Source organism: Propithecus coquereli, unplaced genomic scaffold (genome assembly GCF_000956105.1).
Source record: "Propithecus coquereli isolate 6110/MARCELLA unplaced genomic scaffold, Pcoq_1.0 Scaffold122, whole genome shotgun sequence".
Classification (NCBI taxonomy): Eukaryota; Metazoa; Chordata; class Mammalia; order Primates; family Indriidae; genus Propithecus; species Propithecus coquereli.
Genome location: NW_012136303.1, coordinates 5,182,411 through 5,210,073, shown reverse-complemented (window position 1 = coordinate 5,210,073; position 27,663 = coordinate 5,182,411). Strand labels below are relative to the sequence as shown.

The following is a 27,663-nucleotide window of genomic DNA, read 5'->3' as shown; positions in this document are numbered from 1 at the left end:
GCAGCCTGCAGAGGCCGGACCACAACTGGGGCGTGAGTAATCCCCGCATCGCACACCCAGCCAGCCGGCCGGCAAGGAGTAAATTGCTCACACAGCCCATAAATAAAGGAACAGGGCCCACTCAGGCCTCCGAGCAGAAGGACCTTCGTGGCGGCTGCCATGAGGGGAGGCATTGGCCCCAGCTTCCCAGTTGGCCTTTGCCAGCCCTGGTGAGATGGTCTTCACCTCCCCCAGCCCCAGACAGTGACCTTGAACTTCCCCAGGCCACTGAAGTCACAGCTCAGTGCCACTGAGACAGATGGGGCAGCAGGGGCCAGCACCCTTTCCTCACTACAGCCCGGGCACCATCCAAGCATGACACCCAGGGGCCTGAGTGACATCCCCTCCAGCGGTCCTCCACCCCCTCCTCCACCACCCCTGATGGAGCACTTTGCAAGCCCTGTGTTCTCTTTCTCTCCCAGCTGGCAGTTTCTGCTTCCTGAACACCCTTCCTTAGCACTCAGGGACCCCTGATTCATTCCTCATTTGAGAGACAGCCTCCTCGAGGGAGCCTTCCTGATCCCTCCAGGCTGGGTTAGGGGCTGCATGTACCTCCCCCATCAAAGCATCAGGCCTTTCTGTTGTCATTGTCACTGTTTGTCTCTTTTGAGGGAAGGACTGAGTCTCGCGCACCTCCCTTTGCCTGGTGCCCAGCCCGGGTCCTGGCATGCTACCAGGCCATTGACCAGGTGCTAAGGCAATGTGAGTGAGTAAATGAATGCTTAGCAAGTAACTGTTGTAATTTCCAAGTCGATATTTCAAGATATCTGGAACATCTGCAATGTGATAAGAAAATATCTGGGATTTCTGTCCGTGACAATGTCACAGGTCCTGCCAATACCACTGTGATCTGTTGCCTGCAGTCATCATTGAAGGAATGGTAAGTTTCAGATAGAGGTTAATGAAATTAAAGATGTAATACTTTTCCTATCCAAGTTAATGATAGACCTCGTGAATTTGTTCTATGGAGCCCAGGTTAGGAGGGCCTGTGACAGGGAATGACAAGTACACCACTGACGTTACCTCCCTTCCTGTGCTTGGCAGACATTGTTAATCAACTGCAGCACTCTTCTTCACTGAACCCAAACTCAGCGACAGAATCTATCGCAACACCATGTTCCAGACAACCACTATCGACCAATCAAGATTGGGCTCTTGGGCTGTGATCGATTCACCATTCCTTGGGGGCTGAGGGAGGGGGCAAGGCCATTTCGAGAAAGAGATTAAGGAAGAGAGGTAGTAAAATGAGATTTTGCAACACTATGTGAGGGAGAGGCATGAAAACAAAACATTTGATAGTAGCTTGATGTATGTCAGCCCAGGAAACAAAAAGCTTAAGAAATGTCTGGCCATGGCCAGGCGCGGTGGCTCACGCCTGTAATCCCAGCACTCTGGGAGGCCGAGGCGGGCGGATTGTTTGAGCTCAGGAGTTCGAAACCAGCCTGAGCAAGAGCGAGACCCCCGTCTCTACTAAAAATAGAAAGAAATTATTCGGACAACTAAAAAAAAATATATAGAAAAAATTAGCCCAGCATGGTGGCGCATGCCTGTAGTCCCAGCTACTCGGGAGGCTGAGGCAGGAGGATCGCTTGAGCCCAGGAGTGTGAGCTTGCTGTGAGCTAGGATGACGCCACGGCACTCACTCTAGCCCCGGGCAAGAGAGTGAGACTCCGTCTCAAAAAAAAAAAAAAAAAAGAAATGTCTGGCCATGTAATTAAAAGTCCAATATCTAGAGTGAGGGAGGTGACAGTTTTATTCTGCTCGGCTCCGCTCATCTATTTCTGGGAGTTTTGTGTTCACTTGTGGGTCCTGTACTTTCAGAACATTGATGAACTGGAACACGGTTCAGGGAAGCAACAGGGTGGGCAGAGGTGTGGAAACCACATCCTGGGCCACTTATTTGTTCACGCCATGAACATGTATGAAGACTTTCCTCTGAGTCACTCTGTGCTAGGAGCTGGGGACACAAAAATGAACAACCCCAGGCCCCTGCCCTTGAGGTGAGGGGAGTGGAAAGAACTGGGCATCCGCCTATCCCCAGGGGGCCATGGGGGCCAGAAGGATGGAGTCTGTGGACAGGGAGATTCTAGGCCAGCATGAGGCAAATATTATTATACCACTAGTTTCCAGACCACGGCATGGGCTGCCAAACCGTCTAGGAGCCACAGCTGCAGACACGCTTGAAGAATCTCCAAGAAGGTCAGAAACCAGGCTTGAAGGCTTCATATCCAGAAAAGAAAAAGCTCGAAATCAGACCAAAGCCGTGGCCTAAGGAAGACGTCGCTGCTAAAATCATGAGGCCAAAAGACCAGAGCTCATGACACCAACGCTGGACGCTGACACCAGGACTTTTGTCCCAGCTACCTCTGGACACTCAGTGTGGCAACCACCACACTCTAGCCGGAATGGCAGGAGGCTAGCCTGGGTCACGTGACTGCCCCTGACTGCACAGGAGGCTGAGAAGGCCAGTGCGGACTCCATTAGTAAGAGGCTGGAGCTCATGTGGCAAGGATGTCAGAGGGTGCTGGGCAGCCAAAAGGAAGGCCACCTGCCCACTGCAGCCACCAAGAACCAGGGGTTTCTGGTCTGCCCAGTTCCATGCCCAGCATTTTACATGGATTGTCTCTGTTGATCGACTCAGCTCTCCTGAGCGTGTCCTGTGCTCATCAATCCCCATTTTACAGATGAGAAAAGTGAGGCTCAGAGAATCTATTTGTCCTGTTCTTTTAACTGCTCTACAGAGGTGAGTCAACTGGGGTGGGGGAGTCATTTATCCACTTTGAAGCTGACCCAGGCAATTGAGTTCTAGGCACCACCAGCCCTGGAATCTCTAGGATTCCAGATTGACCCTGCCACAGCAATGTTAAATCAAATTCCCTGAGTCTCAACCAAGCACTTGCTGCATTCTGGACACAAAAGTCACCTCCTCAGAGAGGTCTTCCTTGACTACCCCACCTGAAATGGCTCTCACTTCACCTCTCTCTTTCCTTGCCCAGGTCACTTGTCTTCCCAATGCTTTTTACAATAGGACCTTAGCTATCTGCCTACCTTCGACTCAGTAGGCTGTAAACTGCATGACAATAGGTCTTTGTCTTGTTTGTTGCTGTGTCCCCAGCCCTTAGCACAGTGTCTGCCACAGAGTAAGTGCTCAGTAAATAACCGCAGCCTAACAGCGGTGAGTCCTTGGACAATTCTTTTTTTTTTTTTTTTTTTGAGACAGAGTCTCACTCTGTGGCCCAGGCTAGAATGCTGTGGTGTCAGCCTAGCTTACAGCAACCTCAAACTCCTGGGCTCAAGCGATCCTTCTGCCTCAGTCTCCCGAGTAGCTGGGACTACAGGCATGTGCCACCATGCCCAGCTAATTTTTTCTATTTTTAGTTGCCCAGCTGATTTTTTTCTTTCTATTTTTGGTGGAAACGGGGTCTCACTTTTGCTTAGGCTGGTCTCGAACTCCTGACCTCAAGTGATCCTCCCACCTCGGCCTCCCTGAGTGCTGGGATTACAGGCATGAGTCACCTTGCCCAGCCACCTTGGACAAGTCTCAATCTCTCTGTACCATGTGTCCCCCTCTATAAAAAAGGATAATCATACTACACACCCCCAAATGTAGCTGTGAGGATTCCATAAGTTAATGTGATATCACAGCCAAGCAGACCTTTTGATGAGCACCTACTCTGTGCCAGGCCAGTATGGGCACCTGGACTCTCGTTGGTGCCTACCCTTAAAGAGTTCATAGTCTAGGCCAGGCATGGTGGCTCACACTTGTAATCCCAGCACAAGGCTGGAGGATCACTCGAAGCCAGGAGTCGGAGACCTGGGGAAGATAGCAAGACTCTGTCTCTGCAAAACAATTGAAAAATTTAGCCGACAGTTCAAGGCTGCAGTGAGCTATGATGATGCCACTGAACTCCGGCCTGGGCAACAGAGCAAGATCCTGTCTCTAAAAAAAAAAAAATAATAAAAAATAGTTCATAGCCTAGACAAGGTTTCAGTGAAATTTCATTTCAGGATCTTAACCATTAGAGCCACAGGAGTCAGAAAGAAGAGGGGCTTCTTGGAGTTGAGGATGGACTTGGAACTGACAATTAACAATGACTGACGTCGCTGAACGCTGCGTGCAAACACCTCACGCATCTGTCATCTGCCCTGTGAGGTAGGTGCCATTAGTGTCAACATCCCCGTCTAACAGTCAAAGAAACCAAGGACAAGGGATAGGTAACTTGTCTGCCCAGCACAGATAACTTGTCAGTAAGTAGTCGAGGCAGGATTTGAACGCTGACCATCCATGCTTTTAACCCCTGTGCCCCCCTGCCCCTCTGCAGCTGGGGTGAGACGGAGGCTGGGAAGGTGAGTGCAAAGCCTGGGGTCAAGCACAGGTCAATATTGACAGCCCCCTGCCTCCGTGCACCTGGGCCACCTCCTGGCTTTCTGCACTAGCTGATGGGTCCCAGCTGGTGTACGAGCAGAGGCAGGGTGCAGGAGGCAGAGCTGGGGGTGCTGAGAGGGGTTGATTCCTCTGTGCCAGGAGTCCTGGGAGCCCGGAAGTGCCCACTCTGCAGCTCTGACAGCTGCCTCAGCATCTGCCAGGGCTGGTTCTGAGCTTGGCTGGGAGGGAAGAGAGGGAGGCAGGAGAGGCCATTGTGGGGTGAGGGAACCAGCCTGGACCTGGCAAGGAAGCCTGAGCGTTCCAGGGAAGGGACTTCCCTGTCCCGTGCCTCAGTTTCCCCAATTGTCTCGGTTTCCCCAACTGTCAAATGAGGGTGGGGAAGGGATGATGCTGATATCTCGAAGGCCGTTCAAGTAGAACTCCCATTCATTGAGGGCTGCCTTACTCCAAGCCTCATAGAGCCCTACTGAGCAGGCGCTAGCATTGGCCTCTGTTTATAGAGGGGAAATAGGGGCACGAAGAGGCGAAGCGACCTGCCCAAAGTCATCCAGCTTGAAGCGGCAGAGCCAGGATTACAACTAGGCTCAGTATGACCCAAATGCCAAGCCATCTCACTTGCTCGAATGTGGGGCTGTTGTGTAGGGGCCTTTACCCACCCCATCCCCAACCCACGCCAGGGGCCTGTCCCAAATCCCCTGACCCTGCAGGAAGCCTAGTTATCTGATCCCTGCCATCCAGTCCCTTCCAGAGGTTTCAGAGAGCTGCTTGAGATGTGACCTTGTCAGGGACAGGAGTTAGCATGTTCAGGAATGTCTCCAACTTTGAAGGAAAGGCATCTTAATGGGGAATATCAGTGTCTGTGACAGTCAAGATAGGAACCCAATTATCCCCCAAAGCACAGGGAAATCTTGAGATTGACAAATCAGCCTGGCCCTGGCCAAAGGGGACCAAGGTGAGTGGGGGGAGGGGAAGGGAGTCACAAATTTATTCATTCATTCAAGAGACGTATTTAGTGAGCGCTTACTGTTTGCTTGGCACTGGGGAAGTTAATGGGAGTGTGAAAATAAATGGAGCAGAGCCAGGCCCCCACTCTGGGAGTTGTCAGTCCTGGCAGGGGAGAAGGGTAAGGACACTCCCTGGGAGGACCCTCCCCTCCCTGCCCTAGCACTGGCACCTTTGGCCGTCTTAGAAGAACTCGTGGTTTAAGATCAGGGCTTTGCAGCCAGACAGCCTGTTTGACTCCTGATACCACTGGCTCCCAGCTGGGTCTCCTTGGGCAAGTCATCTTGCCTATATGAGCCTTAGTTTTCTCATCTGTGAAATGGGGATAGCAGAAGGCCACATCTCACAGGTTATTATGATGGTTAAGTGAGGTGATCTATGTAAAGGGTTGGACTTGGCTTCTAGCACTTAAGTGCTCGGTAAGTGTTAGCTGGCCTTATTATCCTCTGGGACTTTGAAATATGCTCCTTCCCACCACATACCACCCCTGTCCTGGGCTAGATCCAGGGACTAGGCAGGGGAGCAATGGGAGGAGGGGTTAATAGGCAAGGAGGGGAGTGAGGTGTGCTCTGGGCAGTGGGAACAGTATATGGAAAGGCCTTGGGCCTGGAGTCTTTAACGGACCAGGGTAGAAGTTTCAGGAGGGGCTGGGACTCTGCCATGCTCCCAACCACCCTAGTAGTTCTCTTTCTGAAGTCTGCCGAGGCTCTGAGGTCAATGAGGAATGAAAATGGTCCCCAGCGATTGCCTCCAGGGCCTTTACAGCTTTGCAGAGAGGAGGCAGCATGGCAGAATGGTCAGAGCACAGCCTCTAGAGCAGACTGCCTGTGTTGGAATCATGGCTCACCACCTACTGGCTGTGAAATCTTGGGCAAGTTACTTAACCTCTCTGTGCTCAGTTTCCCCCTCTGTAAAATGGGGTTAACAACACTGTCTGCCTCAAAAGGTGGGTGTGAGGATTAACTCAGGTAATGTTTGTAAAGCGCATAGATTGGTACCTGGCACACAGCCCAGAGCTCCCTAAGTGTTTATTAAATGAATAAAGAAAAGTATGTGGCAGCCACGGGGAGGTGCCACTCGGATCTCCCCTGGACTGCTGTCGCTGAGAGCCTCCAGTGGCAGCACCTTCTCAATCAGTCAGTGTCTCTTCCAGGACAGTCCCAGCTGGTGACTGAGCACAGCGAGCCCAGCATGGGACTCCCCTACAGGAAATCTGTGCACTGGCGCTCCCTGTTGGGTTGGCCAAGACTTCCTTAGAGCCGCACCATGCCTGAGGCTCCTCTCTCCCCCACCACTCCTTACTCCCACCTCCCCTTTCTCAGTGTCAGACCTGCACCTGGGCTGAAGGTGCTCCTGCTTTCACAGGTCTCCTGCACTCCCACCTCCATTTTCACATCTGCTTCCCAGAGGACCAAAGTGACACAAGAGGAAACACAGCATTGGTCAAATTTCAGAGGACCCGCCACCTGCCCTTGGGCAAGTCATCTCTGTGAGCCTGGGTGCAGGAGCTGTGAAATAGTTCCAGTTGCATCCTTCTCCTACCCGCTTTTCTTTGGCTCGGAGGAGGCAGGTCTGCTAAAACACACTGGAGAAACGGCAGAGTAAGTGAAGCTTACTGGAGAAAGAGCCCCATCAGCGCGGAGCGAATGCATTTGTGGCTACTCTCCTCCTTGGAATTCGTACAGAATTCCATTATCAGCTCTGGACAGCAGCTCAGGGACCGTCTTGTCCCATTCCCATTTGACAGACAAGAAAGCCGGGGCCCAGAAGGGAGAACAGAGGGAGCAGAGCTGGGGCTGGAATGGGGCTCCTGTCTCCCAGGTCGGTGCTCCCTCCTGGCACCGCAGGGTGAAGCCTGCAAATGGGCTGATGCCCTCTTTATAGATGTGCCGGGCGAGGCTCATGGCGGCTCTGCCAGCCATCCAGGGTCACACAGCCCGGAGATTCACACCCAGACCCTGGTGGCTGTCCTCCTACATCATGGGCAGGGCACAGGTGAAATCTGAAGGACACCATAGCAAGCTCAGCAGGGCAGGAAGGGGCAGACCTGTGTGCACCCCCCCCCCAGCTAGACCCATTATGCCAAGCCTGGGGCTCCTGGGGAGGCAGGTGGTGGGCCACATAGACATGGGACCCTCCCCAGCTCCTCCACACAGTGGCCATGTACCTTGAGCCAGTCATTTCACCCCCACCTGTAGAACAGGCCAGTAATAGAGATGAGTGACGATACATATTAACATATAACAATAGTCAACACTTATCAAGTTCCTGTGTCTCACGTACTGCTCTAAGCACTTTACAGGTACATTATCATTTAATCTCACTGCAACCTTATGAAATGGATTCTATTTATATCCCCATTTCACAGATGAGAAAATAGAGGCACAGAGAATCATAGGGCTGGGAAATGGCAGAACAGGAATCTGAACTAAAACAGGCTGCCTCCAAACCCCTCAACCGAAAGCCCAGGCAAGGTCGGCTTCTCCAAAGGGGAAGTGCTTCGCACAGCGCCAGGCACGGGGAGCTGCTCAGCGGTATGACTGTTGAGGTAACAATAACCATCGTTGTCACTGGAAAAATTTGCCCCCGGCAACCCTGTCTTCCCAAAAGTCAGGAGAATGAAGAAAGAACACCCTGATGTGTTTTACTAAACTCTGTCATTTCTTCTATTTAGAAGTAAGTGGATAATCAACAAGTGCTCAAGATAAACGTTTGCTGTACTGAAATATTTTGTGATCTTTCTGGAAAATACAAAAAGCAGTGGGGGAGCCCTGCAGTCCCACACCCTTCTTTCACTTTTCTATGCATGTTTATTTTTATTTTGGTTCACAGTTGTGAACATGCCGTGAGAGATTTTTGGATTCTGTGTCCTCCACTCAACATAATTCTATGAGCTTTTCCCCATGACAATGTTGAATGGCTACAGAATATTCTGTCGAGCGGATGTCTTCCTCGCAACCCCCTCCTCACTTTCTCCAGCTTGGGGTTTTTATTCCAGTCTCCGATGCTGCGGGAAACATCCTTGGAAATAAACGTTCTCTCCTTATTTGATGTGACTTGGAGAGATGAATTCCTAACAGGACTTTCTGAAACCAGTAAGCTGGGACTGGGGGAGGTTCGTGGGACAGAAAGCCCTTCTTGGTGTCCTAGTGATGACACTGTGCTGGCCATTGTGTATTTCATCCACGCTTAAGGCCTCCTCCCTTGAAAGCATTTCGGAACCCCAGCGTCTGGGCTGAAGGTTTCTTCTTATCTGCTAAAGGTGCCCCTGCCACCTTGGGGTCAGAGACCTGAGATCTTATCCTCATCCTGACACTGATGGGTTGCAGGACCTTAATATGTCACTTCTATGAGGACTCTTCTGATCAGTTAAGGGATGGATTACCCCTTCAGTGAGAAGACATAATGAGAGAGTCCAGTCCCAGCTCTGTCCCTAAGTTGCTGTGAATCTAAGTTCCCTGTTAAGCACTTTGGCTCAGTTTTGCCATCTCTTATGCAGGAGGTTGAAGTGGTAGGACCAACAGACAGGCAGAGATGAGCTCGTTGGTATCCACTTGTCTTATCTACCCTCACCGGACTAGGTATCCCCAGAGGTCAGAGATCCCAATACCAGCACAAACTCAAACATAGGGCTACACCATGAATAACCCACAATGACTGAACAAATAAACAACTTGCTCTGTGCGAGCAGCAAAAAGTTGTTCTCCAACCAATAAGTCTACCTAGTTATAGTTATAGTGTGTAGATATAGGCTGAATCTCACCATCATATTCATTCATTCATTCATTCATTCATTTATTCAGGATTTACTGAGTTCCCTCCAGGTTCGGGCTGTGCCAACTTCTTGAACTCATCTTCCTCCAGTTCTTGCTGTTCCTCAACTGGCCCGATTTCATTCCTGCCTTGGCACCTCTGAACTTGTGAAGCCTCTACTTGGAGCAGTCTTTCCTTGGATCCTCCCATGGCTGGCTCAAGTCTCAGCTCGAATGTGATCCCTCCCAGGAGACCCTTGCTGGCCACCACCCTGTTTCAAGGCATCATTACTCTCCATCATCTCACCCTGTTTTGTGTCCCTCGCAGCCCTGGACAAATATTTGAAAGGGTATTGTTGATTTAAGGTTTTCCTTGTTTATGTCCATCCACTTTCCCTTGAACATCAGCTCCAAGAGAGCAGAGACAAGGATGTCTAGTTCACCACTTATTCCCCAGAATCCCACAAACATGTGATAAATGAGTGCTATATATACAGGCACAACTGTATACATAGAACCCCCATGCACTGAGCACCTACTATACGTCAGTCACCATTCCAAGCCCTTTCTATGTAGCAACTCTTGTAATGCTCCTAACAACCTTGAGGTAGCCCTAATTATGATTCCCATTTTATAGCTGGGGAAACTGAGGCACAGAGAGGTTGAGTGACTTGCCCGAGATCCCATGGCTAGTAAGTAGAGGAGCTGGAAGACCCTAGTGCACACTGTTAAGAGAGTGCTGAGCTATACGTGGGACATAGTCCTTGTCCTCATGAAGCTCAGGGACTAATGGGTGAGCTGGTCCAGTTCACAGTGACGGCAGTCAGGGACACTTCCTGGAGGAAGTGATGCCTCAGCTAAGTCTTCAGGACAAGTAGGGGTTTGCTAGGATGAAATGGAGGCAAGGACACTCTGGGCGGCAGAAATGGGGGCAGACCAAGAGAACACAAAGACTGAAGAGCTGGAAGTTGGCTCCTGTGGCTGGAATAGAGAATACAGGGTGTGCCCTGAGGCAGGGTGTGGTCACCTCAACTCTCAGAGACTGAGGTTAAAAAAGTCCTGGGGACAAACTATGAGGCAATACAACTGGAAAGATGGTCAGGAACCTCCAGATAAGGCAGGGCCTTGGCAAGATCAAGGGCCCAAATTTCATTCTGAGGCTTCTAAGCCACACCTCAAGGAGCATGGTAGGCTGAGGCAGTGGTACCCAGAGCCACTGAGCTATCTGGCAATTGCTGCTGACTCACTGTGTGAACTCAGGCACCTCCATGCCCTCTTTAGGTCTTAGCCTCCGGACTGGTGTTGGATGACCCAGTCCCAAAGGGATATCCTCACTCCAGCAGCCTTGCAGCCCATAAATGAAATGCCATTGACCAGTGAGAGCCTGGCATTCCTAGAGTCGCATTGGGGAACTCTTGTGCACTGGCCATCCCACGCTTGCTGAGGCCGGCCCTCCACCATGGAGCTTTGCCCAGCAATGCTGAGTTCTCCTGCTCTTTGGTCCTGCCAAGATATGGGGGCTCCCCCAGGTTTTGGTGCAATTGGAGGGGGTCTGCTCAGATCCTTCCGGAGACAAAGGAGCTGACCTGCAAAGAGTTCCAGCAGGAGCCCCGCTCCCCCTCCCTTCCCCCTTCTCCCTTCCCGGTCCACGTGTCTCTATTGTCTGCTCCCCGCTTCAGGGAAAGACACAGCCTCGGATGTGTCAAAACCACCACCCCCCCAGCAGCAGGAAAATTAATTACTGGACGATTTTCACTTCCTCTTGCAGCGCCGGCCTGAGCTAGGCACCGGAACAGGACCGGCTGAGCGAGGCCAGGCGGCGGCGTGGGGGACTCATTCCCCCACCAGTTCTGGGAGAAGAAAGTTGAACCCCAAACCCAACAGGGGGCTCCAGCGCCAGCCCAAGCAGTGAGGGGTGGGGGAGACTTCCTCTAGTTAAAGCTGAGTGTCCACAGCGGCCACTTCGGGACGGGGGGAGCGGGAGAGGACTGGAGGCGGGAGGGCTGCGCCGGCGAGCGCACCTCTTTCCTTCGCGTCGCCTGCCCTGGGTCCCCATGTGCTCGGACGCTCTCCCTCCGCTGCCCTTAGCTTCTCCCTCTATTTTGCACTTTTCTTTTCCTTTCTTTGCATCCCTGGGGGGCTTCCTTTTTGTGTGTCTGGATCCCTCTTTTCCGTGTGTGTGCGTGTGTGTGTGTGTGTGTGTGTGTGTGTGTTGCTACTTCTCTCCATCTCTGTCTTTCTTCTCTCTCTGTTTCTCTCTTGTGTCTTTTTGTCCTTATCTTGGTCTCTCTGCTTCTATTTCTACCTCTTTCAGCGTGTGCGTCTTTCTTTCCCTGTATGTCTCTCTGTCTTTCTCCGTGTCTCTCTTCCCCGTCTCTCCCCCCACTCCCCTTTCTCTGTCTCTCTGTCTCTCTGCGCCTTTCTCGCCCTCACTTTCTCCCCTCCTGCCTGCCCGCTGCTCCCTGCGCCTGGCCTGCCCCCACCGCCGCCGGTTCAGGGGAACGTGTGCGGAGCGATTGTCCTGGGGGACATTTGATGGATTAGAGCGCTGAACAGTTCCATTGCTAGGGGACCACCTGATCTCCTCCAGCCTGCGTCCCATATAAAGCCGGCAGCCGGAGTGCTGAGCACAGCTCCAGCGATCGCCTGTCTGTGCGCCGCCGCCGCCAAGCCCGAGCGGGAGCCGGAGCCCCAGCCCGGGCCGCCGCCACCGGTGCCGGCTCCGAGCTGCCGCCCGCCGGCCCGCCCGCTGGGAGCTGTCCAGTGCTGAAACCCCGCGCGGACAGCCAATCGCGCCCGGCCGGCCGCCTCCCCCCACCGGGGCCCCACGCAACTGCCCCCGCCGAGCCCCCCGCCGGTTGCACCATGCCGCGCTCCTTCCTGGTGAAGAAGATCAAAGGGGATGGCTTCCAGTGCAGCGGGGTGCCGGCCCCCACCTACCACCCCTTGGAGACCGCCTACGTGCTGCCTGGCGCCCGGGGGCCTCCCGGGGACAACGGTGAGTGGGACCCAGCGGGGGCGGGAGGGGGAGACGCGAGGGGAGCCGGGACCCTCCCTAACTTGGGCCACGAGGAGGGGCGCGCGCGGTAGGAAACCCCGGGAGAAAATTTCTCTGGCCGTGTGCGCCTCCCAGGCTTCCCGAGGGCCAGGCGGGCGGGGCAGGGGCTAGGGCGTACAAAGGGAAAGTCGCAGGGTCGGCCCATCCCGCAGCCACGCGCTAGCCGGGACTTTGAAAGTTGTGGCCCTAGAACAGGGCTGGAGTGAGGGGGCGATGAGAGAACAGAGAGACAGGGCCGCTCAGGAAGGGCCAGTGCTGAGGGGGCCAATGCACAAGGCAGTTCGAGGGTCCCCTCGCCCGGTTGAGAAAGAGAGGCTGGCTGCCTGAGTGTGCCCTCCCGGTGGGGAATGGAAAGGGGCCCGGACTAGCAGTTCCTGGGGAGTTGGGGTTGGCTCCCTGGGGGTAGCTGGGGGCGCCCTCCCTCCCTTCAAACCTGTTCCCGCTGGCAATGCCATACAAGTGCTCTCCGACCCCCTCTCTCAACAACTCTTTTGTTACCCTCAGCCACATGCCTGCCAAAGGCTGTGCCTGTCCTGGGGACTGCAAGGAAGAGGAGATATCTGGGAGGGGTTCCCCCAAAGTGGCTCCCGCTCCCCTGGGCTGCACTCCCACCCCATCCCCGTCTTCTCACCACCACCCCAGCCAACCCTGCTGCTCCTCGCAAGCCCCCAGCCCCCCCCCCACACTCTCCATCTCTTCTCAGAACAAGTTCCTGCAGGGAGAAGGGCTTGGGGGACAAGAGAGGTCATTCCGGCCCAGAAGGGGGTGATGTCTGGAGGGTAGGGAGACGAAGTAGAGACTGCTTCTGTGGACCCCATCCTCCATGCAGGGGATTACAGAAATGTTCTCCTTTGAGGGCCCCCACCAGGGCAGGTGTCTGGAGAGGAGGTGTCCCTTGGTAGTGAGAGTTCTGACATCACATGTGGCATCAGCTTTGGGTGTGTGTGTGTGTGTGTGTGTGTGTGTGTGTGTTGTGAAGGGGGAGAGAGAGGGAGAGGGAGAGAAAGAAGGAGAGAGAGAAAAAAAGAGGAAAAGGAGGAAAGAAAGGGCTTAAGATTGGGGGGGAGCTGAGATGGCAAAGACAGGAGCTTGGGAGGGTGGGGGCTCCCACCTCAGGGATTTCCAAGCACTTCGCCCACATTCTGTCACTCTGCCACGCCAGGTAGAGAGGGGGTGCTGGGCAAAGGGCTCTGTGACCTCATCAAGGTCAAAGAAGTTAGGGAGTGATTGGTGACACAGCTACAGCCCCTCAGCCTCTGGCCTCCCCAGATCTCCAACAGAACCCCCTTCTCCTCTGCCCCCTGTCCCTTATTCTACTGTCCTCTTTTCTTGACCCCAGGGCCTCTCCAGGTCGAGGACAGAAGCCCAGGGATATGGCTGGGCAGAGGGCTGGCAGGACAGAGGGCGGACCTGGGGCTATGCCAAGGCTCGGGAGTGTGTGCTGGGGGGTGGTAGAAACTGAAATATCTGCAAGACTGCGATAGGGATCCCTTAGGGGACTGACAAAAAGCTCTGGGTTCCCACCCATTGAACACCACCCCCCCTCCAGCCCTTGGTCCTGTCCCTAGGCCAGCAGAGGAAACCCAGAGAAGCCCAGAGAATTTCCCATGCACAGCCAAAACTGCAGGCTGTTCCTCAGGAAGGAGGCAAGAGAATGCCTTTCCTTGAATTCAGTCCAAAAAAGCTTTGAAAGGAGCCCCTGAGTGAATGGTGGGAAGCCGGGTGGGGGCAGAGCCACCAACAGGGTGTTTCTGTGGAGGTTCCACCAGGTTTAACGTTCTAGAACCACCTCTGTCTTTGTCCCTTTCCCCAAAGGGCTCCAGACCAACTTCCTGGCCTCTAGGAGATCCTGAGGCTATCCTGATTGCCAGATGCCTGGTGTGGAACTCGGGAAGCCTGGGCTCTAACATCTCTGATTTGCTGTGTGACCTTGGGCAAATGCTTTCCCTTCTCTGGTCCTCAGCCTTCCCAGCAGTGAAAGCGTTTAGATGGCATGAACTAAGCGTCCTTCTAACTTTGACAAGCTCAGCTTCTGTGAAGGTCAATTATGGGGTGGGAGGTATTGGATGAGGGTCTAACAGAATGCGGGGAGGCCATTGTCAGGGTTTCCTTAGGGCTCCATTGAGCATACGCCACCTGGCTGAGGGTGGCAGAGTTTCTGGGATCAGGCAATTTTCTTGGCTTCAGTCTCTGCAGGCTGCCCCATGGTGAGGACAGGCACCCTGGCCTGGCCACCTTGGCAGTGTCTGCAGTGGATGGTCAGTGCCAGAGATGGGGGGGTGACTCTTCAAGCCTGGGTATGACTAGGAAATACAGGGTCTGCCGTGTCCTGTTTTCAGGAGCCTCTCCTCTCCCTGGGGTGTGGCCACACTGGGCAGTAAGGGATCCCTCAATCCGTGGGTGGGTGGAGGGCACTGGGGGTCCTCGGAGAACCTGCCAGCTTCTGGTGGCCCGTTGTCTCCGCTCTGCCGGAAATAACCTTGCTGAGCATTTGAGGGAAGTGTGAAAAATTGCTGAGCTGACGTTTTCCTCTCCCAGCGTGTGTAAGTGTGCTGGGTAAACAAGGAGAAAGAGAGGAGGGGGGAAGATGAGGAGAGGGAGGAAGAAGGAAGGGAGGGAGCCAGGGAGGGAGGGAGGAAGGGGGAGGGCCCGGGGCTGGAGATAGTTCCAGTTATTAGAAAGATCTTCTTACAAGCCATTCCTGCAGCTCTGGCTGCAGGGTCAGGATGAGGCTGGTGGGAGGGGACCCTGGGGGGGTAGGGGAGGCTCCAGCAGGAGTGGGGGGAGCTTGTAAATGTGGAGTTTAGAGGAACCACAGGCTCCTGACTGATAAAGATGCAGGACCCCAAATTAGAGAGGTTTACCCCTAGCTCTGGAAACACTGCAGGATGCCTACACACACACACACACACACACACACACACACACACACACACACTCACACACTCTCACACACACACACACTCTCACACACACACACACTTTGCCGTCCTGCTCCCTTCCTTTTCAGCCTCTGCTGCCAGGCAGGGAAAAGGGCGCAGCAGGTGTGTCTGTGCTCCAGGCTCCCTCAAACCCACAGAACCCCTACATAGAGAAGGGAAACTCCCCAAGTGGGGAAAGCTCTAAGTCCTTCTGCAGAGCCTCCCCACCCCCGACAAGGGGAAATAAGATCTAATTGCATTGTCCCCTCCAATAAAACGCTTCCTTTCTCGCCTCTGCCTCTCTTGCTCCTCCACTGGAATCCCTCCCTTCTCCCCCGCGGGGTGATTCTGAGCACAGACTCAGTCTTTCCGTGAGGTGCTGCCAACTCTCATCCTCCTAACCCTCTTGGGACCTCACCCTCCAGCTCCACCAAGCCCACCCCTCCCAGACCTGGGCCCCATCCTGAGGGATGCTGGACTCTCAGCCACCGCAGGCGGCTCATCCATCTGCATGGCAGTGGTCTCTGTGAGCCCCTGCCAAGCATGTCTTCTGGAGAGGCCACCTCCCCTCACACTGTAACTCTGAGCTCCAGCTGGGAGCCAGGCCCCCCTTCCTCAGCCCCAGCCGCTGTCCCACCCCCATCCCCTCCCAGAGTGCATCTGACCCAGGCAGAGGAGGGATCAATGCCAATCCAATAACGCAGTTGTCTGCCCTCTGCAGCTACATTAAGCCTCACCCAGCAGGCTGAGGAAGCTCTCCTACTTCTACCCATGGGCTTATCTAGTTGACCACATTATACCAGTGCCCACTTCCTCTCACTCCCTCTGATGGCGCCAGGTAGTCGCCCCAGACCAGGCCTGGGAGCCCAGCCGAATGTCCCCAGCTGCCACACATCCACCCCACACCTCAGAAAGTCCATCTGGGGAGCAGGGATGCAAAAGGGCTTCCCCAATCCCTTGGAAGAGGGAGCCCAGAGAAGGCTAGGGAGGTGCTCAAGGACACACAGCAGGCCCTTCTGAGTCTTCCATAACCACCTCTTCTCCTGGCATCTTGGTCTTAGTCCAAGTCCAAGGTCCAGGTTAAAGATATGGCAGAGGTCCAGGTTCAAAGTCTAGGTCCAGGCCCAACATCCAGTCCAGCATCCGGGTACAGATCTCAGGTCCAGTTCCTATATCTATGTCAAACCTCAGGTCTAGGATCAGGCCCAAGGTCTAGGTCCAAGGTCAACGTCTGAGGTTATAGGTCCAGGTCCGATTTCCAGGACAAATCTACATACAAGTTCAAGTTTCAACATCTAGGAACAGGTCCAGGTAAAAGTTTTGGGTCCAGGAATGAGATCCAGGTCCAGTTTCCAGTCCAAGGTCATGTCCAGATTCATTCTCAAGGCTGGCTGCGTTCAAGTCTTAGACCCACTATTAGCTTTCTTTATGGCCTTGGCTTAATCTCTCCCCCTCCTCCTAGCCTCAGTTTCCCTCTCATGAGATTGAATAGTTGAACATGATCTCTTTCAGCTCTGACCTTGGCGATCCGGAAATCCAATTTTCCTATGAATTAACAGGGCTCGGTGGGAGTGGAATGACAGGGCCCATGTGAGATACAGAATCTGGGGGCTCATGATTGCCCCTAAATCCTGGGGTCACCAGGAGGACATGTGGGGCCCAGGCCGAGCTTCCATGCTTTGGACAGGATCAGTCAGTGATTGCTGAGGGAGGGCAGCAGAGTGTACCAAGTCCCTTATGTCAGTGTAGCAATCTATATACCCCAAAGGCTCTCAGCTCACACTCGCACAGTGGGCGAAGGGCGGAGAGGGCAGGGAATGATTAGCTGCAACCTACAGAGGCAACACGGAGGTCACGGAGGGCCCGTGACTTGCCCAAAGTCACAGGAGCACAAATGGCGGGCCCTGTCACACCGTCCTGGTGGGTGCTACACCCACAGGTTCCAGGGTCCCCCACAGCCTGGAGGCCCTCTGCCAAAAGAGATCAGGCCACCAGACCTCTCGGTCTCCTTCCAGCTGTGGATGCCACTAGGGTGAGGTGTCCACTGCCAGCCTGTGGGTAGTGAGGGCTTTGGAATGGGCCCTCCGATTGCACCTTCTGGGGCAGAGAGAAGGTAGAGCAGAAAGCAGAACTGGAGGGACGTGGGGCATTGTGCAACACATCCTGCCTCCAGAGATCCCCCTTGAGGGAGCAGGAAGCTGTTCCACCAACCAGGGCTGGGCAATTCAAGACCCCGAGCCACTCACTGCCATCTCCACAGCCCCTTGAAAAATCTTTCCTATTGATTCCTGCAGAGCCCTGGACCTCCCTGTGGGCCACGGGAATTGGGTCACAGTCAGGAAAGATCAGAATAGGGGAAATTCTAAGAGGTGGGGGTGGTGGGGAAAGGCCCTGGAATTCTCTAGAAACTCCCTGAGGCTGGGTCAGTGGTTATCAGCCCCATGCCCTTCAGCCTTGGTCATGTTGGGCCAGACTTCATTCTGTGCCTTGCTCATTTGGACTCAGGGACCTCCTCCCCCATGGGCAGATGTACCAGCTGCCAGGCGTTTGGAGGAGGTGGGTGTCATTTCTGGTCCAGTGCCCAGGGAACCGCTAACAAAGATGCTATAATAAGGGGAGGGGGAGGTACCCAGCCCCTTTGCCCAGCTCTGTGAGCAGACAGGAGAAACTATTTTTATCCCGCTTTGCTGCTGACAGACCTGGCTTTCTGCTCAGCTGGCTGGAGCTGATTCTCCAGGCCCGAGGCCCTGGCACAGCAAGAGGCAGCTCTAAATATACCCGAGCAGCAGCCCTCCAGCCCCACCGCCCGCAGGCCTGGCCCTCCTCAGGAAAGTGGGCTGCCTGGGAAGCTGGCCCACCACCAGGGCCCTCTCCTTTCCTGCCCATCTCAGGACAGGGAGGTGGGTTTGGGACTAGAAACTCCCTGGAGGAAGTTTGGCACCCTGAGAGTCAGGGAGAGACCAGGAAAGGAGACCTGGACTGGCTCTATTATAAAAAAAAGGAGGCCAGCCCAGCCCTGAGGAGAACCTGTGTGGTGACCTGCGGTGGGTCAAGGCCCCTCTTTGGGCTTCAGCTTCTGCAGTACGAGGGCGTAGGAGTGAACTTGGACATGAGCTGATGTGTATAGAGCACTCAGCAGTGCCTTGCACACACTAAGTGCTCAATAAGTGTTAGTCATTACTGTTATTAAGTACTATTTACAAATATTTACAAGGGGCTGCAGTATTCTCTACAACAGCTACTTCATTCCCCAAACACTCCCATAAGACACAGGCCAAATGCGAGGTATTATTTGAGGAAACCTACCACCCCTTCCCCAACCAATTGAAAATCTTCGCTCCCCCAGCAGGTCTCCATGCCCTCCCTGGTGTTCTGGAAAAAACACTGGCTTTGGGGGGTTGCACACCTGACTCCCCTTCTGGTGACCTTTGGCAAATCCTTTCCCCTCTCCGGGTGTTGGGCACAGTGCGGTGTCTGGCTCACAGGGAGGGTTAATGTTAGTTGGAAACACTAGTAGTAACAGTAGTAGTACTTGTTACAGAGCCCCCCGCCCCAGGGGGTCATAAATTTCCCTTCCCACCACTCCTTTGGGTACAGAATTTTTTTAATGGATTCTGGACCTTAAGTCTAAAATATCAAGACTCTTGGGCAGGAAAAACCAAAGTCATTCTCAGGTGACATGTGCACATTTCCAAATGCTCCTGGGCCCAACTTATATCCATACATGGCAGAGGTGGCTCTGGTCCCCATCGCTCAACTGGAGGATTCAAGCCCAGAGAGGCTGTGTGACTCGCCCAAGGTCACACAGTTAGGGTCTGAGTACAAGGGCCAGGATAAGAGCCAGATCTCTTCTCTCTGGATCCCAGCTCCTCCCTACTTCTATCAGGACCCAAACAGAGGAGTCCTGTCTCACCCTGTCAGCTGGAGGGCAGGCAACTCAGCTTTCTAGAGTCACCACTGGGGCAGAGGAACACACCCAAAACCTGTCTGGGTTCCATCTGTAAGATCTGAGCATGGCCTATAGTACCCTAAAGGATTCTCCAGGGTTGAGGCCCAAAGAGGGGAGGTGGCTTGCCCAAGGTCATGCAGCAGCCTGAGATACCAATGTGTACCTCCTTCTACTCTCTGAAGATTAGAAGGATACCACCAGGAAATGCAGGAATAATAATAATGATAATAATAATAACAGCTTGAGAGGCCAGCTATTATGTGCCAGGTATTGTACTCAGCACTTTACACGCATTAATTTATTCAATCCTATTATGAACTCCCTTATACAGATGTGGCAAAAAGAGGTTAAGTAAGTAACTTGCCACATATGGAGAGGGCCGTGGATCTGAGAGAACAGGGTGAAGTTGGAGGAGGAACGCCCCCCCCATCCACAAAGAGCATCATGGAGGGACTGATTCAGCCATGATGCAGAAGGGGTCTTCAGAGCACCCCAGTCAACCTTGTGTACAGACCCAGCCCAGAGAGGTTAAGCAATCTGGTCACAGTCACAAAGCAAGTTAGAACCACCTGCGCCTTACATGACCAACAAACTCATGTGATGCTCCCAACCCATGCCAAAATCCACAGAATGGGCACCTGGTCTGGGCCGACAATTCCTGTCCTGAAGATAATTCCACATCGGTCCCTAGGCAAATAAGCAGCCTTTGTTTGAGGCAACCCTATTTCTGTATAAAGAGTCCTTAGCAACAGGAATAAGGTGCTACAGTGCTGAAGGCTGCCAGCAGAGGGCGCCATGGAAAGAGCACCCAGTTGAGAACTGCCCGATTCACTGAGCTCCTACTATGCACAGAAATTTTCTCATCAGAATGTGAGGTAGAAATTACGCATCCTGGGTGAGGAACCAGAGGCCCAGAGAGGAGCAGCAAGATGTGTTGGGGTGAGCGCCAAGAAAACTGCAGCACAGAAACCCATCTGGGGAGACTTATGGTTATTCGTAACAACAGCCAACATGTATTGTGGATTTACCAAGTGCCAGGCACTGGCCTGGAATCCTGGCTCTAACTGACTAGCTGCACAACCCTACGCATGGTACTGAACTTCCTTGTGCCTTGGTTTCCTCATCTGTAAAATGGTACCTGCCTTAGAGTCATGAGGGTAGAACGCATTCACGTGTGCAAAGCTCTATAACAGTGTCTGACACAGTGCTCTCGGAGTCTGGGTTATTACTTGTTTACACATTGTTTGTTCACTACTGGGCGCCTTACTGAAACTGTAGAAGCAAAGAAAGGTCAAGTAGTTTGTCCAAAGTCACACAGCTGGGAATGGTAAAGCCAGAACGCAGTATGGGCAGTCTGGCACCCAAGTTGTGTTCATAGCCAATATGTCATCCTTCTTAAATAACAGAACATATGAGACACTGGTTCACATGATCAGTCACCCCCTCCAAATAAATCCCATACTATCCCCATTCCCAGAAAAATGACCCCAGGCACAGAAAGATGTATGGCTTGCCCAAGGTCACCCAGCTAGCATCTGTGTTGGGGAACCAATCGCCCACCCCATTCCATGGCCCAGGCCATGTGAGGCACAGACCTGTCCTGAGACCAGGTGGGCAGGACTATACAGCAGACCCTGCTGGGCTGGAGAGTGAGGCCGGCCTGGCACATCTTCATCACTCACTCCACAAATACTTACTGAGTGCTAGGGCCCTGGGGATGGAGGTAAACAACCCAGCCACGACCCCTTCCTCAAGGAGCCCCCAGTGTGGGAAACGAGGGGGGCAGGGCAGTGGTTTCCGATCCTTGCTCCCCGCTTTAAGCAAGTACCATCACCAGTCTGTACCTCAGTTTCCTTTGTAATGAGAGTATTTTTGTGATGATTCAGTGCGATGATGGGAGTGAAGCACTTAGCACAGAGCCTGGCACACAGTAAGTGCTCAATAAACACTAGCTAGTGTTATCATCAGTAATTACAATGCAATGAAATACAGAAGGAGAGGGTCTAGTAGTGCCCAGCAGGTATTTAACTGAGTCTGAAACAATATTTCCTGAATGTTCTGGAACCCCAGTACTAGGCCTAGTTCCTGGGGTGGGAGGTAGGGGAACCTCCAGACCAAAAGCAGATGGGAGGGGAGGGATGGGCTGCTGAGAGGCTAGGCACTGCCTCCCCTAGATTAAAAAACTGCCATCACCACTGCCCACACTTGCATCTGACCACAGAGCCCTTCCCTACTGAGTCGTCCTTCCCCACAATCCCCAATCACTTCAGTGTGCAGAGGGCCCTGTGCTAGCTGCTAAAGGGACAGAGGAAAAAATAAGGGCACACCTTCCTTTGCTTTCAGGGTTAGCGGACAGTCTGCACAGACCTGACCCTGTGACCATCCCAAATGCCAGATGGGAGGCAAAGGTCTGGAGGCTGCATCAGCCAGGCTGTTTGAGAATGAAAGCTGACCAGAGTACCAGCCATAAGTCTGAACGTCTTGGGATCCTGTCTCCAGCTTACAAAGCCCTCTTCCACCTGCTCACCTCAGTGAGGGAGGGTGCAGAGAGGAAGGGTGGTTACAGATCTGGGGCGGGGGCGGAGGGAGGTCAGAGGAGAGGGTCACATCCTGAGATTTGTTACTCCCCAGCTGTGAAACCTCAGATAGGGGGCTAACCTCCATTGTTCCCCAGAATCAAAGGACAATGGAAACATTTGGTAATTAAGTGCCAGGATGATAAGTTTGTTCTATGTCTGCCAGAAACTCTCTGGGGAGCCCAGCCCCCAGGATCCACAGGGAAGGTGCCAGGGCCAGCCTAGGCCATGGGAGGCAGAGGCCCCTGCCCATGACAAACCCCTATGGAATCAGGGTGGCCCCTGCCCATGACAAGCCCCTGTGGAATCCCCTGGGAGAGCCCCAGCCTGTCCACCCACCAATCACTCAAACCCTCGGCAGGCAGGATTGCTGGTCCAACTCCAGCTAAGTGGGAGGAGGAGGGGGAGGTGAATTCTCACTGCAGCCTCAGGAAGACTTCTAGAGGAGCTCGGAGCAAAGCAGGCTTGGGAGCAAGTGCAAGGCAGTTCCCTTTCTGGAGCACCTATTACACACCACACACACCACCACTTTTAAATCCTCCAGCAACCCTGGGAGGTGGGTCTAACTGGATTGTGTTGGTGCTCGTTTATGCCACATCTAGCCATCGCACACCTCCTTTGAGCCAGACACGTGCTGGGCACGCAGATCCAGCCCTGGGGAGCTCATAGTTTAGTGGGGGTAGCAGACAAATAATCTTCACGCAAGTAGAAAGCATAATTATAATTGCTAACATTTATATAGCAATTACTGTGTGCTCCCTCTCTTTCTCAATTTCCTTACGCGTAAAATGGGGATTATAATAGTACCTACTTCTTGGGTCTGTGCCGACTAAATGCGTTAACACGTGTAAAGCACTGGGGCAGAGTCTGGCATACAGTAAGAGCTTAATACACGCTTATTATCATCACTTTACTCAGTCCTTCCAATGACTCTGGAAGGAGGTGTCCAATCACAAGCTCCATTTCCTAGACAGGAAAACCGAGATTCAGAGAAGTTGCAAGGCTGGAATGGCAGAGTGTTGCTGGAATAAAGAGCATGGACTTTGGCGTCACAGTGCCAAGGTCTGAATCTTGGCTCCTCCACTTACTAGCTGTAAGCTTAGACTGACTGCTATATCTCTCTGTGACTCAGTTTCTCTACTTGCAAAGTGGGTCTAAGACCTTCACTGCATGGTTGTGAACACTTAAGAAAGCAGTTGACGCAAAGTCAGCGGAACTGTGCCAGTCCCGTGCTCCAAGGGTGGGGTGGCCGTTATTTGTACCGGGCCGTGGAGGAAGGATTTGAACCCACGCAGCCTGACGTGAGGAGCTGAGGTGCATGTCAGCGACCATTGTCTTAGGAGGAGCCATCACGTTCCAAGACCTGCCACAGGGAGGCCGAGCTGGAGGGCGGGGTGGAGGGGCGCCGTTGTGACGTGACTTGCCAGAGAGGGAAGCCCTCCCGCGCGCCTCGCCCTCAACTTCCCCGTCTTCTCGCCCCTCCAGGCTACGCCCCGCACTGCCTGCCCCCAAGCAGCTACGATGCGGACCAGAAGCCGGGCCTGGAGCTGGCCCCGGCCGAGCCCGCGTACCCGCCGGCGGCGCCGGAGGAGTACAGCGACCCCGAGAGCCCGCAGTCCAGCCTGTCGGCGCGCTACTTCCGCGGGGAGGCGGCCGTGACCGACAGCTACTCCATGGACGCCTTCTTCATCTCGGACGGGCGCTCGCGGCGGCGACGGGGCGCGGGCAGCGGGGACGCGGAGGGCGCGGGGGACGCCGGGAGCGCCGCGGGGCGCACGGGGGCGCCGGCGGGCGGCGGGCACCGGCACGCGTGCGCCGAGTGCGGCAAGACGTACGCCACGTCGTCGAACCTCAGCCGCCACAAGCAGACGCACCGCAGCCTGGACAGCCAGCTGGCGCGCAAGTGCCCGACGTGCGGCAAGGCGTACGTGTCCATGCCCGCGCTCGCCATGCACGTGCTCACGCACAACCTGCGCCACAAGTGCGGCGTGTGCGGCAAGGCCTTCTCGCGGCCCTGGCTGCTGCAGGGCCACATGCGTTCGCACACGGGCGAGAAGCCGTTCGGCTGCGCGCACTGTGGCAAGGCCTTCGCCGACCGCTCCAACCTACGCGCGCACATGCAGACGCACTCGGCCTTCAAGCACTACCGCTGCCGCCAGTGCGACAAGAGCTTCGCGCTCAAGTCCTACCTCCACAAGCACTGCGAGGCCGCCTGCGTCAAGGGCGCCGAGCCGCCCCCGCCGCCTCCCGCTGGCCCGGCCAGCTGAGCCTCCCACCCGGAACTCGCGCTCCACGCGCCCCGGGCCCCCCACCTGCGTCCGCAGCGCCCTCTCCAATCCCCAGCTGTGTTTCCCTGCCCACCCCCCCTCGAGGGGACCCCCATCCCACCCCGGAACTTTTCTCTCCAGCCCCCAAACCCAAAATTCACTTCGGGCGCTCTCCCCCAGCGCCCCCGACCCACATCATCTTTTCCGGCCCCCACTCGGACCTTGACCCCCTGTCCGCGCCTTCAAGGCTCCCAACTCAGGCACCAGGTCCGCACCTCTCCAGGGCCCCAGAGCCAGAAATTTCTCCTGCCCGAATCCTGCGCCGCTCTCCTAACTTTCAGACCTTTTCTCTCGCTTCTCAGCTGAGTCTCTGACCATTCCTCTACTGGAGCCCCCAATCTAAACCCCAAACCTACCCTTGACTCCCATGCCTGCCTCAGTTTCCCTATGCATATCTGGATGCAGGCCCTGTAGCCCTCAGACCACAATGCAACCCCAGACCATCCCTCTGGCCCCTGCTGAGTCTCCCCGTGTGTGTCCATCTGGGGATCTAATCTTCCCCTTTCTTGGAGTAACTGGTCTGTCCTAGATCCCCTGCATGCCTGGGACGTACACACACACACACACACACCCCACCCACACATTTTCCACTCTCTTCAGTCTTTGGGGGCCTCATCACCCACTCCCAGACCCTTCTCTCTCCAGATCCCCTCATCCCTCTAGTAGGTCTCACCACTCTGAGTTTACCTAACCTGGAGAAAACTTGAGGGGGAGTTTAGGGCCCTACCCCCTAATGTAACCCCTCTCCTACCCCAGGACAGCCCTTCCCTGGACTTCCAGTCTCCTCCCAGCCATCCTCCTCCCAGAATCTCTGAGCACTTTCCCCCATCCCCAGGACTACAGGTACCCTTCCTTACTTGTTGGGGGAAGGTCTGGAGCACCTCGCCAATGCCCTTCCCCTGGTCCGGCTGGGCCCTCCAGTTATTTATTTGTGTATTTATTTATTTATCTATTTATTATTCTATTTAATCTCTTGGCCTCACCCAGGGACAGTCTGGCTTCCCCAGCTGGACTGGGAGGTCAGGAGCCAGGCAAGGAGAGGGACAGCAAAGGCCATAGCAGGCTGCCCCCATACACACACATCTGTCTCGGGAGAAGCCCCACCCTCATCAGAGCCTGAACTGGCTAAGAAAGGGGGCTCGAGAATGGGAGGGACAGCCTGCTGACCCTCAACTTGGGGGGTGGGGGCGTAAGGAAGCGTCAGGAGGTCAGGTCATGGGGCAGGTCCCCGCCTTCCTGAGCCTTCCACTCTAATTCCATGGAGCCCGAAGAGAGGAGCCTCCTCGATTTGTTTCCTATTTATTCCTCTTCTCGAGAGACCCCAGGTTCCAGGGACCGACTGAGCCCCGGACCCGCTGGGGCCCCCTGCCCGCTCCCCGGGAGGAGCGCTCTCTCCCGGCCACGTCTATGCAACTCTCCCGGGCAGAGGGGCCGGGGCTGCCAGCCACCCGCCCGTTGGCCGCCACTACCTCCTCCGCCGCGCTTTTGCATGCCCGGGCGAGGACCGAAGCACACACCTCCACGCGCAAGGGCCCTGGCCCCCTCTGCTTTAAGCACACGCCTCTGCCCCACCGCTCTGCGCCCAGCTTGTGGGCCTGAGTCCTGGACTCTCGGACCCTCCTCCTCTTCCTCACCCTAGCCACAAAAAAGGGTGGAGACCGGAGGGGCCCCTGGGGCAGGGGCACTTCTCTAGGGCTTCAGAGGAGTGGGCGGACCTTGGCCCAGCTCCAGGCCCAGCAGGAAGGAAGGCTGCAGGGATGGTGGGGGGAGAGGGGTCGCAGAAGCAATTATGGAGGGTGTTGACCCTGTAAATAGGAACTTCTGACAGCAATAATTTTCCATGCATGCTAAGCCTTTTGGCCATATTTTGTATGAGCGCTTGGCGCTCCCCCTCCTTCCTCTTCTCCCAACTCACCCGCAGGCCCCCCTCCCTTCCCCACCTTCAACAGTATTACTTGTAACGCAATTCAGGGATATTAAAGGGACTTTGGCCACTCACCAGCGCCTCTAGACCTTGTCATTGGGCTGGGGGGAAGAAGAGGGGGAGGGCATCTGAGATGGGATTTTTCCACCTGCATTTCCTTCCTCCTCTGTAGCCTGACCAGCTTGTAGCTGCCACCAGGGGGTCACAGAGCCCCAGGGGTCCCTTAGCCTCCATAAGGTCCCAGGCATCCTCAATCCTAAATATTCCTCAAGTAAGGGTTCAAGTACCAGATTAGAAACATAAGCAAATGAAGGGAGTTGCCTTAAGACTTTAGGGAATGATGGAGCATGTGACTAATTGGAAAGAGCCTGTCTTACCTTAAAGATTTCTTTCAATTCAAATTAACTACACCTGCCAATTACAACTGTGGTCCTGATTTGTCTGTTGACAGCCAGTTTACAATCGCTATATTCTTCCCCACTTCATCCGCTACCCCTCTGCCCTGGTCAGATAGGGTCATGCACACAGCAAGTGCGAGCATGCAAAAAGGTTGCCTTTGGTTCAGCAGGCAAAGTTGCCCAAAGATGATGAGCTGCCCCTACAGCTTGTGAGCTACCAGTCACCAAAAGTGTTCAGGAAGATGCTGGAGAACCAATCCATCCTCCTTGCCAGCTGTCTTGGTGATCTTTCAAAATACCAATTTGTTCTTGCCTTACTAAAAACTTCACTGAGGACTACCAACCCGTGCCACTTCCCCTCAACCCCCAACATAGACTCACCAGGTATTGGGGAGGGAGGTGGTTGCAGGCTGGAACCTACCTCCCCTGGGGCCTCGTGGTGGATGTCCTCCTTTTGTAAGCAGTACTTACAAAATTTTTAGATTTTCTCCCTACTGCCTGTCCATCTTTGCTTTCACACACCTCTGGACAAGTGGCTGCATCCTGAGCAATGTGCTAGATGTTTCCAACAATGACAGCAGTTGTGGGAAGTCCCCTACAAAGTCTCCAATAGGGTTTTCAGGGGCCCAGACACCTGTTGCATTCCTTAACCACCCACACAGTCCTCTGGCTACACAGTGCTCCTGATTGGCTGTTGGATCCGTTATGTTCGTTTTAGGTGCCAGGAATAGAAACTACTCTAGATTAGGATTTTATAAACATGTATTAAATTCCTTTGAAGGAAAAAGTATTTAATATGGGGAATTGGCTACTGACAAAATTCGTGGAAGGGCTGAAGGAGTGAGCCCTCAGCTGGACCCCAGAACCCGGAACTGCTGTCACCGGGAGAGCTACTGCGTCTCCCACAATCACACAGCGGGGGAATCAGGAGGCTGCACTGGAACTGAGTTCAAGAACACAGCACCATAGGTGCACTCCAGGGATCAGGAGGCCCTTGCCACGGCCTCTATAACTGTCTCCTGCTATGCTGGTGGCCCAACGCTGGAACACTGCTACGGAAAAACTTAGTGCCTCCAAGAACATGTTGACGGTAGCAAGAGTCAAAGCAGTAGGAAGATGGCCTCTGCCCCCTTCTGCCATTCAAATCCCACAGAAGTGCAGAACTGGCAGAACTTAATTCACTGTCGGTACCTTGCTACAAAAGTCTGGGAAATGTAGTTTTAAACTCTCCAACCATGCAATACATAAGGTACTCTAGAGGGAGGTGGGAATGGATGCTGGCTGCCCATCAGCCGTATCCAGCCCAGCTATGGTGATCCAACATCCATTC

At 54.2% G+C, this 27,663-nt stretch overlaps 1 protein-coding gene across 1 annotated transcript; it reads left to right on the top strand.

The window, feature by feature from the left end:
- The first annotated feature begins 12,045 nt into the window (after positions 1–12,045).
- Positions 12,046–23,951, top strand: SCRT2 (scratch family zinc finger 2). Its single transcript, XM_012637754.1, has 2 exons — positions 12,046–12,178; positions 23,170–23,951. Exons 1-2 carry the CDS (start codon positions 12,046–12,048, stop codon positions 23,949–23,951), a joined length of 915 nt encoding a protein of 304 aa, XP_012493208.1.
- The last annotated feature ends 3,712 nt before the right edge of the window (positions 23,952–27,663 follow it).

Excerpts from the sequence above, each read along its gene's own strand:
- SCRT2 (XM_012637754.1), top strand. The coding sequence starts at position 12,046 with ATGCCGCGCTCCTTCCTGGTGAAGAAGATCAAAGGGGATGGCTTCCAG. Across the intron at positions 12,179-23,169 it reads GGGGCCTCCCGGGGACAACG|GCTACGCCCCGCACTGCCTG; the intron begins GTGAGTGGGACC and ends TCGCCCCTCCAG.